General features: G+C 40.1%; 1 protein-coding gene and 1 long non-coding RNA gene across 2 annotated transcripts in view; both read right to left on the minus strand.

Moving 5' to 3' along the window:
* LOC131254228 (uncharacterized) lies at positions 1 to 7,757 on the minus strand. Its single transcript, XR_009175505.1, has 3 exons — positions 7,488 to 7,757; positions 4,471 to 4,934; positions 1 to 551 (listed from the first exon to the last, which is right to left on the minus strand). It is a non-coding gene; the product is annotated as an uncharacterized LOC131254228 (long non-coding RNA).
* A 3,760-nt stretch (positions 7,758 to 11,517) lies between these two features.
* Positions 11,518 to 13,061, minus strand: part of LOC131254232 (uncharacterized) — a 30,717-nt gene continuing 29,173 nt past the window's right edge. The window contains exon 3 of the mRNA XM_058255231.1: positions 11,518 to 12,517. Within this exon, the coding sequence (XP_058111214.1) occupies positions 12,113 to 12,517 (405 nt within the window). The 3' untranslated portion in view covers positions 11,518 to 12,112. The remainder of the gene's footprint in view (positions 12,518 to 13,061) is intronic.

The following is a 13,061-nucleotide window of genomic DNA, read 5'->3' on the forward strand; positions in this document are numbered from 1 at the left end:
TGAGCAAGAACTCTTACAAATGAAACACATTTCATGAGAAATTTCATATGAATGAGATATAAGCCTTTGTATCCAAGAAAAGAAAAGAAAAGAAAAGAAAGTTGGATCTATGGTTGAAGAATATGTACATTCCAGCAACGTAGGCATTAGATTCTACCACAGCAAGAGAAAAAATAACGAGGCGAAGAATCAAAATGAAAGAAAGGGGGAAAACAGGGGGACCCATTGACACACCAACGATCATGAATAAATGGACCAAAATCATCAACGGTGTAGATTCACTGTCAATTGGACAGGCGACTAACCATGAGGAGAGCTGTATTCCCACAAATGCATGTAGTTTGTTGATAAGGTCAGCCAGGCAGGGCTGGGAAAAGATCTGGATGACGACCTGCGGCTATAGCTTACCTGAAGAACAAAGCTACTGCAATCGGCAACTGATCAACTGTCGATCGATTAACAATTCTTGGAATGAACTCAGCTTCTTGATTGGCCATGATGCATGTGCCACATAGCTTCATGACTGCATATTAAGCACGCTTCCATCACTTCTGGTCCAGCAGAATTCCCACATCAATGTCAGATCGTGAACTTCATGTCAGCAACATATGTACAATTGCAATGAAAAATATGCAAATTCATAGAGGGAAGACAGCATTTTGACCATCTGAAATGTAGGGTCCATACATTACAAGGAACAGAATTTTACAGCTGATATACATGCTATTTCAGATAGTAGGCGATTGACCTCCGAATTCTAAGCTCCAACGGATCAGTTATTTATATCAAGCATAGTTCCAAAACTTGCTGACTAGTTCAGAACTTGGCCGAGTCAACTCAACTTGGCAAGATTTCGAGCCGAGTCGCTGGGAAACTCTGTACTGGGCCTGACTCGGCCTGGACTCAAAGAGACCTGTCAAGTCGACTCAATGACTCGGTCGACTTGGCATGACTCGAACCAAGTCACTTACCTCCTGAGTGGAGATTTTATAGAAAAAAAGAAGGCAGGGAGCAGGATTTGAACCCCCAACCTTAATCAGAGGAAGCAACACCTTAACCAGTAAGGTATGTATCTAGTTGTTGATTAAGTTCTATGTTGTTCTCAATTTAACTATTTCAAACAACCATTTACATTCTTAAATGTTTTCAATTTACAATAATTAAATATCGAGTCGAGTCAGATTGAGTCTTTGAGTCAACCTGACCTGGCTGAACATCGAGTTGAGTTTTTGCCTTTTGGGTTTAATGAACTCTGATATCAAGAACACAACTGATGGTTGATGAATAAATATGGATGGACAGCTGAGAAGCGATATATTGTAGGCACATGCAATAAAGAAGCAGCAAAAGCCCAAAGGGCAAGGTATTTAATGCGGAATTGTAGACAGATATTTACATTCATGTGGAGTACCATACAGGCGACTTTTTTTCCCCAGCCCCCTCCTAGATCTTTCATTCCTTTTCCTTTTATACTAGAGATTTCATCTGGAAGTACCATACAATCGTACAGAGTACCATTTGGGTGTTCAATTTCTACAAGAGGGCCCATGTTTCAGTCATCCAAACCTTTGATATGACATGCCTCAGTACTGATGGGTCATACACCAAAAATGTCTCAGATTGGAAGATCATAGTTGTATAACATTTGTCCTTTTCTTCGTTATATGTGAGATTTTGCTGTCTTATTATAGTTTTTAATATCTGTTTGTTGGCCACCTATTTGATACTTACCATGGGCCCCACTTGCCTGTACTTGCGCAAACTGTAGACCTGAACTGTGTCGTGCAACCTTTAAGCCCGAAATAACCAATGCACAAAGGCATCTACAGCAAGTGATGCTTGATTCTTGGTTAGCCAAGAGAACCACCAAGAAATTCTCATCCCTATGCATGTGGAGTACTAATGCATTATGATATGAATGGTCTCTTAAATGTGTGCAATATGTACGAATGGGATTTGCAATCCAGACCATTGACCTGATGGGCCCATTACTCAGCCATGGATGGGGTATTCCCCAAAAACCTTCCACATTTTGCAAGATGCACTCCATCCAACCTTTGGTCATTTTTCCAGTCTGTTGCTTTATTTCTTTTCCTTTAGGATCTATTTCTAGGCCACTGCCGACCCCAACTAGTTGGAATAAGGCTTAGATGATGATGATGATCTAATTCTAGGCCACTGCCGACCCCAACTAGTTGGAATAAGGCTTAGATGATGATGATGATCTAATTCTAGGCCACTGATTGAAGGTGTAGGATATTCCAACCTGGGAGATATTTGGAGACTTAAGTGTGAAGCAAAGCACCGATAGATTCAGGTGTGTAAGCGGGCAAGCGTCTGTTTCAAAATGTGTTCAAGTATAAACAGGTAGGAAGTGGGAGAGGAAGTGCTAGTCTGAAGTTCGATTACAAAGCAAGAGTGCCACCTAGTTAAGGATCGTGCAGCTAAGGACCAACCATCTGTATCACTAAACCATGGGCAAAATTTCCACCGATTGTTTCATAAAAAAACAATTCAAGTCCTGATGCACCAGGACCTATATCTCTCCAAAGAATGGAAATGATGATTAGTATTTTATCACAAAATAAAATCCAAATGATTGGGTGGTTCTCAATTGGTCTGGTGACATTCATTTTCATCCAAAGAGGCAACCGGCTAAATCTGCTTAAGGGTGCGTTTGGTTGCACCAAATCTCATGATTAATCAGCCTAACATGGTGAAAAATTTCATGATATTTCGGCGCAACCAAATGCATCCTAAGTTAACATCCCATGTTTGAAAGCCTAGGGGATAGGAACATGTATTAAATGCAAAAGGAACGGCCACGTACGCTAATTTTTCTTTAGCTCTCCTAAACTTTTGTTTTACTCACTGTTTCGAAATAAAATGTTGATGAATGACCTTCATATGTCCATTCGGCCTCATTTAGCAAGATCAACCACCACATATTGGTTGCAGACAATCATGCTAAATTGACAGATTGTGATGACAACCAAGAAGTAATAAGAGCAGCCAAAACATACAAACAAAACAAAGATTTTTACATGGTTTATCACGACATGTACATGGGAGGAGACAAAATTAGAGTTTTCACTGCATAAAAAAAGCCTGCAGGACAACCAATAGCCACCTCTAAGCAAGGTTTTATATCTGCCTAACTTTTTTTTTTTGGTTAGCTTGTTAGTACACACCCATGTCAGTACACACTCCACGTTAGCCACCCCCGCTAGGGATCGAAACCAAGACCTCAAGTGTTGAAACGAGGTATCTCCACTCAGTCTAACTTAATCCTACTCAAATTGTGTTATCATCGATGTTGTCAAATTGCATACAATTCGCAAAAGGCCATCAACCTATGTCATTGCATAATTACATGAGTGATTGCCCAGGCTGATGGGTTTTTTTTTTTTTGTGAATAATTAAAAAAAGGAGAAAAAGTGGGAATTTAAAAATAAAATAAAATTAAGAACTCTAATTACTACAAGTGATTGGATTATTTTTTTTTTTTTTCTTTTTTGGCCTATTTCATTGTAGTTTGACTATTGGACCATCTATAAGTTAATATTATATGATAGAACAAAACATTCAACAAGTTACACTAAGAGGGAATTAATTATTAAAAACTACAAACATAGAAAATTTATTGATAACTTGAATCTTGAGGAGTTGCTGTGTACAAAACATAATACAACACAAGTTACAAGTACAACCCTACAACTTACAAATTAAAAACAACTAAACTTACAAGCTACAGCCATGGGAAGTATGCCGTCGCATAGGGTGTATGCGATGGCATAATCGCATGAGACATTGCATACTTTTCGCATACACCTCAGACTGCATATGCCATCATGGCATATGCGATTTCAGTGGCCCATTTTGCATATACAGTTGGTGGCTGTGACTACACAGCAATTTGGCAGCAAGATGTATCAACATATTCCCACGAACCATCTTTTACTGGCAGGCAATAACGTGTGGCCCCCAACTCTCAGTGCTCACATGCAATTGAAGTTGTCCTCATGCATGTTTTGTATGCCCAAAAATTAATTAAAATGCAGTTTTGAAATCACCGTAAAGATTCTCCAGTTAATAAATACATCATATATAGCAGACGACATATTAAAAACAAGAGAAGTAAAAAATCACAAATATAGGCAGCCTCTTAGACACATCAGAGGATGTATTCTGATCAACAAGGGGTAGTCCACATACATCACCACCTTCAAATAACCAAGAACAAAACATAACACAAACAAACAAAAGTACCTGTCTGGTAACCAAACACGAAACGAAACTTGACATTAAAGCAGCAATCCCATAAGCTCATTCTTAAACACATATGCATAGCGTATTTAGTGGTGAATGAATTTCTCAGAGTAGATATACAGGCGGACCCCAAATAGCTGGGACAAGGCTATGAAGAATATAATCATGGTGATCAATCAAGCTTTAAGAAACCAAATGTACCTGACAGTGAATATGTCTGATCTCAATAAGCTCTTTGCCAAAGTAATCGGGCCACTGCACTTTCTTCCTTGTGATACAACCATCATTGCCTCCACCAACTAGTATGGAACCATCTGTGGGCTTCTTCAAGCTGCTCTTGGAAGGCACAAACTGGGGGAGGGGACCCACTTTTGGAGGAGATGGACATTTGAGTTCTGCAGGCGTGTGACCAGAACATATAAAGGATACCCATCCTCGAGAGCAACCATTCTTCTTGGGAGGAAGCTGGACAGCAGGGTGGTCCTGTTCCACTGACTGTGACTGGAATGGCAACACTCATGATTGAATTTTTATGTCTTCAACCACCAATATCATCAGCTATGGTCATCTTAGGCACAAATATAGCTTCTTTCTCACTCTCTGCTTGGTTGATTTGGAGCCTTTTCTTCCTTCAATTTAGGCTACCAGCCCACATCACAGTCATGCTACAAAAAATGGAAAAAAAGGTCAGGAAAAATTCAGCAATGTTGCTAAACAGAGAAATTGCAAAGACTTTTTTTATTTTTTCCATTTTCCAAGTAATGGTCCCAAATCATTAATATTCATAAAAAAGAAGTATCAAAAATAGATTATCCAACTTTGGAACAGTAACTCCCCGAAGGAGGTGATGTTGGCATTTTCATCATATGTATAGAGCTTTGCTAAGCGTACACACGTGTACAAGTTAGAAAATGCACATCCCACCACATATGCCAGTGTGCCGCATAGGTGAAATAGCCAAGCTGTCCATTATGTGGACCTCGACATTTAGCGCCACTGCCGAAAGATAAAGGTGGTCCACTTGGTAAGTATGCCATGGCCCATGATATCAGAAATAAGTGAACAATTTAGAAAACTTAGGCTGATTTCTTTGCAACCACACATTTGTACAACTAATTGTCACCGCTTGACAAGTGGACCGACCTGATTCTTGGGATTCAGAATCTACATAGTCGTACCCTTCCGGTGGATCGGTTGGATACAATGCTTTCCGTATCGTTATTGCATAATGTATCGCACCCTTGGGATGCAAATACATATAGGTTATTGCACATGATATATCCGTTGTATTGTGGAATACATCGTTGTTGTTGGGAAGCATGGGGAAACATTGGGAAATTGGTTGAATTTTTCAAGGAGACTTCTGGGATTGTTAAAAAAGACACCAATACACACTTGGAAATTAAAGAATCACAAAAAAGCAAGTGTACATAATAAGTTTCCTTTGTATAAGGTCTTAATCTATGCGTTGTCTAATTGAACTAATACAATTACATGTAAAGTTCATTCATAAAATTTATAAATATAAGAAGACATGTATGGAAATACAAGCATTACATTCAAAAAAGAAAAAGAAAAAAGCATTACATTCAAAAGCAAAAAAAAAAAAAAGGGAGAAGAAGTAGAAGAAAAAAAAATAAAATTTAAACATTTTTAATTAAATATTTTTTTTTTTGGAAATTCCCCAAATTGCCGAGAATGTTTTAAACATTTTTAATTAAATATATATATTTTTGAAAAATCCCCAAATTGCCGAGAATGTGTACACATGTTATAAACATGTTTGATTTCGTGTTTGGATACTAAGATTGCAATCGAGTTAGGAAATTTTTTGCAATTCGACTCATCTCCCCCAAATCTTGAAATTGAAGCTCCAAATTCATAATTTTTATGCAAAACATGAAGAATCATAGACTTATTACCATTTAACATTATTTACAATATATAAAAATGAATCAAAACTAAACAAATATGCACATTTTAGCCAATTCCAAGAAGCTTCCGATCACGATTTCAAAGAAATTTCGAAGATTTTCTTCTAATAAGCTAGAATGGATTGGTCAAACTCATCTTAGAATGTACTAGGAAGATTTATTATTATTTTTGCAAAAAAAAAAAAAGAAAAAGAAAAAGAAGAAGAAGAAGATTTTTTTGAATTTTTTAGGATTGTCCAAACAAAACAACATCGGTTTCCTTTTATCCCTTTCAATATCACACTTGATATCAATATATCGCATGATACATTAAGAAGTTATAAAGGGGAAGTGTGGATATATCGTATGATATCGCAATATCCATGGTATATCATGAAATCGTGCAATATATCGCACGACACAATGAAAAATGGATATTAAAGCTGGGTTTCATATTGCCTAGCTGGGATAACAGATTTGTTGTGGGGATATATTGGTGATATCACAAGATACTAAAAACACTGGTTGAATATTGCATCGATCTGCCACACTGGCATATATGGTGGCATGTGCATTAGCTGAATTGTACATGCTACGCACATAAATTATGACGGGCTTGGCTTGCCAAATCATGTTTCATATAGATATGAGAAATTGTAAATTTCATGAAATGGACCCCACTTATTAAAATTAGTAAACCAATCTACCACCCCTCAATGAGAAACAATTGTATCCATCCATCAATCTATCCAGAGACCACTATAAGGAATGGATCAATACACAGTTAAATTCTCCTAACCTATTAAAAAAGGGAAAATTTTATGTGAGCACCGTCTGCGCGTATTTCAAAATGGGCTTTTGAGAATTCGCATTTCAAAATGCTTGCAGGATTCCTAAATGGTGGTTTTTGGTTCACACCGTGCGCATTGAAGTTACGCATACGGGTAATGCATGCGAACTTTCACATGTAACTCCGTTTTTCCCAATTCCCACTAACTCATCTGTCGTGTAGCACATCCTAGCCGATGAAAAAGCAGGCCACACCATCAAGATCGATCGGGGCCAGAAATCAAGTCCACTCATCCGGCAGCCTGAACGGTTGAATTCAACAGAAAGCCGATGATCTAAATCGACATACAGAAAGCAACAAGAAACCCTAATTCGATCGACACATTTTTAAAAAAGAGAGAAAGAAATCAAAATCAACTTGAGAGGAATACCAATAACACTATCTTTCTAGAAAGTTTCAAGTTCAAAAAATCAAAGAAGATAAAGAAATTCCAGATGGCTTTGAGAAATAGATACCTGGAAAGGAATTTCAGTTCAGGAAAACGACGGCAGCGATCTCCCGGTGGAGACGAATCGGATGGTCTGATATTTCCGATCTTCTGTCCAACGAGCGAGACGAGGGTAGTAGCGGAAGAAGAAGAAGAAGAAAACAGAGCATTTTAAAAAACTCGCCACGCAGCGCGCGAGAAATAATGCTAGCGAGGAAATGCAGGGGGCACGTGAGATGAGGTCTGGTCTTGCGGCATAGCCCATTACGGCCAGGCATGGACCGGATGGAGTCAGAACATAGGCCCATTGGGTCAGGTCAGGTCTGGAAATTCAGGCTCAGGTCAAGGTCATCCGTCTATTAGGTTGGGCTCGATGATGACAGGCCACACCTAATCCTTAACTTAGGTGGGCCACATCAAAGGGAATGGTGGGGACAATGGGGGAGGAGTCCGCCTCTGGTAGAAACTTCCAGATGGGATGTGGGGTCCACTATTTTGTGTATATATCATCCAACCCATTAATCAGGTGTGCTCCACCAGTATGAAGTGCATACTGAAAATCAATTTATTAAAGATCTCAGTTGGACCACAATAAGTGGGATATAGGTTTTAGGCGTGATTGTATGTTGCTCTATGTGGATTGCCCCATCTGAGTTTTGGAACGGGATGATTCTTGGAATATACGGTGAAAATGAAGAGAGGAACCAGATGCACGGTTTCGATTCCACGTACACAATGTGGGTTGGGCTCCACATAGCTCTAACATACAACAATTACCATGTGTTCGAAAGTACTTCATCATTCTTAAGGTAGTGGACCCCGATTTGGTGGTGACCCCTCGAGTAACCACGTCCGTACTGATCGGTGCTGGAAAAGACACGCAGGCCCACCATGATGTATGTATTTTATCTATGCGGTCTATCCATTTTTCCAGATCCTTTTAGGGCATGAGCCCAAAAATGAGGCAGATCCAAATCTCAGGTAGAGCACAAAGGAATCAGTAGTATTGAACGCCCACCGCTAAAAACTTTTGGAGGCCACAAAAGTTTTGGATTAGGTTGATAATTTTGTTTTCACTTCATCCAGATCTATGTAATCTAATCAACAGGTTGAATGGAAAATAAACATAACAGCTGGCTGGTTCCCTGTTCATGGCTTAGTGGTGGACTGTCAGTTAAGATCATGGTGTCGAGTACCGAGTGGAAGACCATATGAGTTTCCACACGGATCATGGGTTTTAATACTGATGCGTCGTGTGTGGGTGTGTGTATGTGTAAATAAATAAATAAATAAATAAAAACCATTACAGTTGGCCCTAAGAAGTTTTTAATGGTGGCCATTCAATCGCTACTGTTTCCTCCTGTGATATGGTTCACCTAAAGTTTGGATCTGGGGTCATGCCCTAAAATGAGCTGGAAAAAAAGATGGATGGAGTGGATAAAACATATGTATCATGGTGGAGCCCACAGTGCACCTACTGGTACTGGAGAGGTCCTTACCAAAGCCAAGTCTAGTTCGCCAGAAATTACTAAACAGGCGCACACACCAGATTGTCCACAACGTGGGGCCTACTATGAATGGACCATAACCCTAAATACTTCTCCCCATCATGTTGGGCTTCAAGTCGGACACTCTTTCACGTGCTGTGAATATAAATGTGCAAGTATGCAAGTGTGCCAAAGTTGCTTGCGACTCAAATCAAATTGAATGCCTTATGGCCTGGGCACCAAAAGCCGAATTAAGACCTATGAAGATTGGCCTGACTGCTTAATTACCGATTGACAATGAATCCGATGATTTAAGAACGAAAAGTCAGTCTTTCAGATGAATTCATTTTACCTACAGTGATTTAAGAACGAAGATTGGCTTGACAAATTAGTCACCGATTGCCTAATGAAATAAACATTCAAAAAATGACAATAAACATAAGCCCAAGTATTGAATGAGAATTCAGTTCAATTAGCAGAAAAGCAAATAAAGCATAAAAATTATTAATGACAATTTGAGCGGGAGAAGCAGCCGTGGATAGTTGATAGTCTTTTGGACTTAGATGGTTGTGAGACAACGGTCTAAACAAAATCATGAAACAATCGCAATTGTGATTCGGCCAACAAGTTATGGCCTAAGGATTCACTAAGGACTTAAAGATTTTGGGTCCAATGACAAGGTTGTGGATAGAACTAAAATAATTCTAACTCAGTTGTAGTGATGCGCTAGACAATAGCAAACCAGCTAATCAATCTAAAATCGTGCAGCATGAAAGTGAAGAGGCTAAACTAGGCAAGCTAAGATAGATGTTTATGGACAAAAAGAATTGATAAACATCGTTGAGATGAATAAAAGCTTTATTTGATTGGATTGGCCAAGGCCCGTAGTTTTTCATTATACGCTGCTTTTACAAGCTTAGATCAGGCAGTAGCCTTGTGTATAGTCCCTTGGCCTCCAAGATTGATGGTCTGATCAATAGCCACCTTGGCTCGATATACTTCTATTCTAAAAAAAAAGCCAGTTAATCATTTATTCTAAAAAAAAAGCCAGTTAATCATTGTGTTATCGTGTATACTACTGCTTTTATTTCAGACTGTTTTATCTTCTTGATGCATCACTTAGGAATCCACTACTACGTGTGGCCAATTAGTTTTGGCCACGTGTTATCGGATATCACCACCTTAGCATTATTGTGCAGCCTATAACTTCTAGCCAAGTGTCACTAGGAGGATGACCGTTTCCAGGTTGTGGTCAGGTGTACGTCTAAGCGTCACTGAAAAGACAACTATCTCCAGAGTCTCAGTTGTGTGTACAACTCTAATGCCATTTGCGTTTTAGATTCCCACGTTTTATCTTCTATGCCCTCTGAATGAATACCTTCTTTGACTACTGTACAAGTGTGCCAACACATGATGGCATTCTATTTGCTGAAGCTGGCCATGGTAGGTCATGTGTAAGGTTTGATAGATTCTTACTCCTTGAAAGCAGAGACCCATTCAAACACTTAAAGATCAGTCGATGGAGGCGAGTTAGGCATCACTCGTCCATTGGTTCAACAGCCCAAGTGGGACCCACCTGTGAAATTGCCTGGTTGAAACAAAGCTCCTTTTTCATCAGCATGTCACTTGAGTTGCGCTGCAATGGCCGAATCCAACTACAGCTCATTTGGGGTCACAAACAAAGCCTAGGTGGGTTGGCTGTCCGACGTGGACGCAAATTTACTCGTGCAACAGAAAGCTGTGGCCCCACCTTAACACGTGGCATGCCCAAAAATAACACCGATGCAAAACTCAAGTGGGCCACACCACAGGGAGAAGTGAAGATGAATATACCTTCTTGGGGCCCACCGAAATTTTGACGGCTCATAATTTGTTTTTTCCCTTCCCGTAGGGACTCACCACATGAACGGGTTGGATGGCATATAGACAGAACTTTAGGCCCCACGAAGGTTTCAATGGCAGGCATCCCCATCACCTCCCATCCCCTATAGCTGCACATTTTGAGTTTGGATCGCCGCCATTTCCACCCACGTCCTAACGCGAGCAGGCAAATGATGGATGGAGTGGATGTCACACACATCACGGTAGGCCCCACAGCTTTTTATTGTACGGGGTCCCTACGAATTGTTTGAATGAGTTGCCTACAGGTTTCCTATTTACAATCCAAACTGATCATCAGGTGGGCCACAACGAGGATGTGACTCCACAATACAATTTAAAATGCTGGATCCCACAAAAATATCAACGGTCAGATAAGAGCAGACTTCAATGCTCTTCTCAGCTATGCTCAAATCCAGCAGTTAACATTAACAGTGTCCTCTCCGATCAGGTAACATCAACAGCGGGCCCACTGAATAAGCGGCTCAGATTTTCTGCATGTTCCCCTCTGTATGATTGGGACTGACATTCTAGTTCGCTTCTCCTGCCTCTGGGACATCCCATCTTCATGCTGGAGCCCATCCTTCAAGACCGGTTGGATGCAACCCACACGTCACGGTGGGCCCCATGCACTAGTTGCACATACACTACATCCATGTATTTATACACACCAGACAAACATAAAACAGCACATACACCACATACATGTATATATGCATTAACAAACACGAGCATATGCAGCGAATCCATTTACATGAAATGCAAGCAAACACGAGATAGCATATACACCACATCCATGTATATATAAGCAAGCAAACATAAAACAGCATATACACAACATGTCTATATGAAGAGCAAAGCCAGTCCGCAAAAAGAAAAAAGAAAAAAAGAAGAACAAATTACTACCTACAGTGTCTTCCACTCTCAGTAGCAGCAACACATTTCAATATATAAATAGGAGGAGAGGGTTAAAGAAAAAAAGAAAAACTGCCGTCTAGAAACTGTCGACAATATCAAACCTACCATCACAGGAATGGACCTCTGACAAATCGACGGATGATTTGTAGTCACCATGTTGTGACTCTGTTTCATTTGGAAGCTCCACCAAGACATGGGCACTGCTTGATTATTTCCATGAGTAGCAACTTTTTTCTTTCTTTTTCTTTTTCCAGATATTGCTTTTGGGTTGGAGTTGCAGAGAAAACAATGAAAATAGAATTGCAGAGGCTCTTAAGAATATACGCACCAACGGATGGCAGCAACTGTTTGATGGCCTGCTATTTTATCATCAATAAGATTCATGAGTGGGGCTTTCTGCATGCATGTCCATGGATGCATCGTTGGAATTTAGGAAGTTGGAATCCCGGGTCTGATGAGGGGCATTGATTTCCTGATTCCGCACCGATCCGTTTCCAGCAGGCAAAACATTATTTGGGTAATAACCACCCTGGGCTAAGTGAAAGGGTTGGAGGCTGTGACGAATGGGGCTGGAGAGAGCATTTGAGAAGACCGAATTCTTGGTTTGATCAGATTGCCAGGAGAGCGGGCCCTGTCCAGCTATGGCCTGCCCAAACGAGCCGGAAGATGCTTGGATGGTCGAATTTGTGGATTGTGTGGGGGGTTGGGAATGTTGGTGTTGAGATTGCAATCTGGGGGACATTGATGTGTCCTCTCCGCCATAATCGAGCTCGTTCTGCAAGAGATTGGAAACAGTTGTATGCGTATGTCAATGTCGGGCATCGGGCAATAGATTCTTGCCCTGCTAGAATTCAAGCTAAACTGTCTAGGATGTCAGAAGTAGCAATTGCTGGTAGTCTGGTGAGCATAAAGAAATATTCCTACCAGAAAACAACCGCTTTCACCAATTTCACTTAAAAATATAACTCAATTATGTAATGTTTGGTTAAATTCTAGAGCACTTTTTCATGTTAAAGTTTTGGTCGGTTTCACGTGTTGATTGAACCTATCCACTATGACAACCTCATACTCGCAAATTACCAAAGGTCTCAACTACACACAGTAACACTAATGCAATATGCGTAGTTCAACAACTCAAAGAATCAGAAATCAGATGAGTCAACTCGAATTGGTAATGTTCTAGGCTGATTGTCCTGCAAACTCAGATTGTACAAGACTCAGCTGTCAAATCACCCAAGTCATGCTGTTTTCCTAATAGAAAGAGTTGAGGGAGATTCAAACAAAGACCCCCTGTTAGGAAAGCAAGGCTCCAAACAAGT

This window comes from Magnolia sinica, chromosome 1 (genome assembly GCF_029962835.1).
Source record: "Magnolia sinica isolate HGM2019 chromosome 1, MsV1, whole genome shotgun sequence".
NCBI classification, from domain to species: Eukaryota; Viridiplantae; Streptophyta; class Magnoliopsida; order Magnoliales; family Magnoliaceae; genus Magnolia; species Magnolia sinica.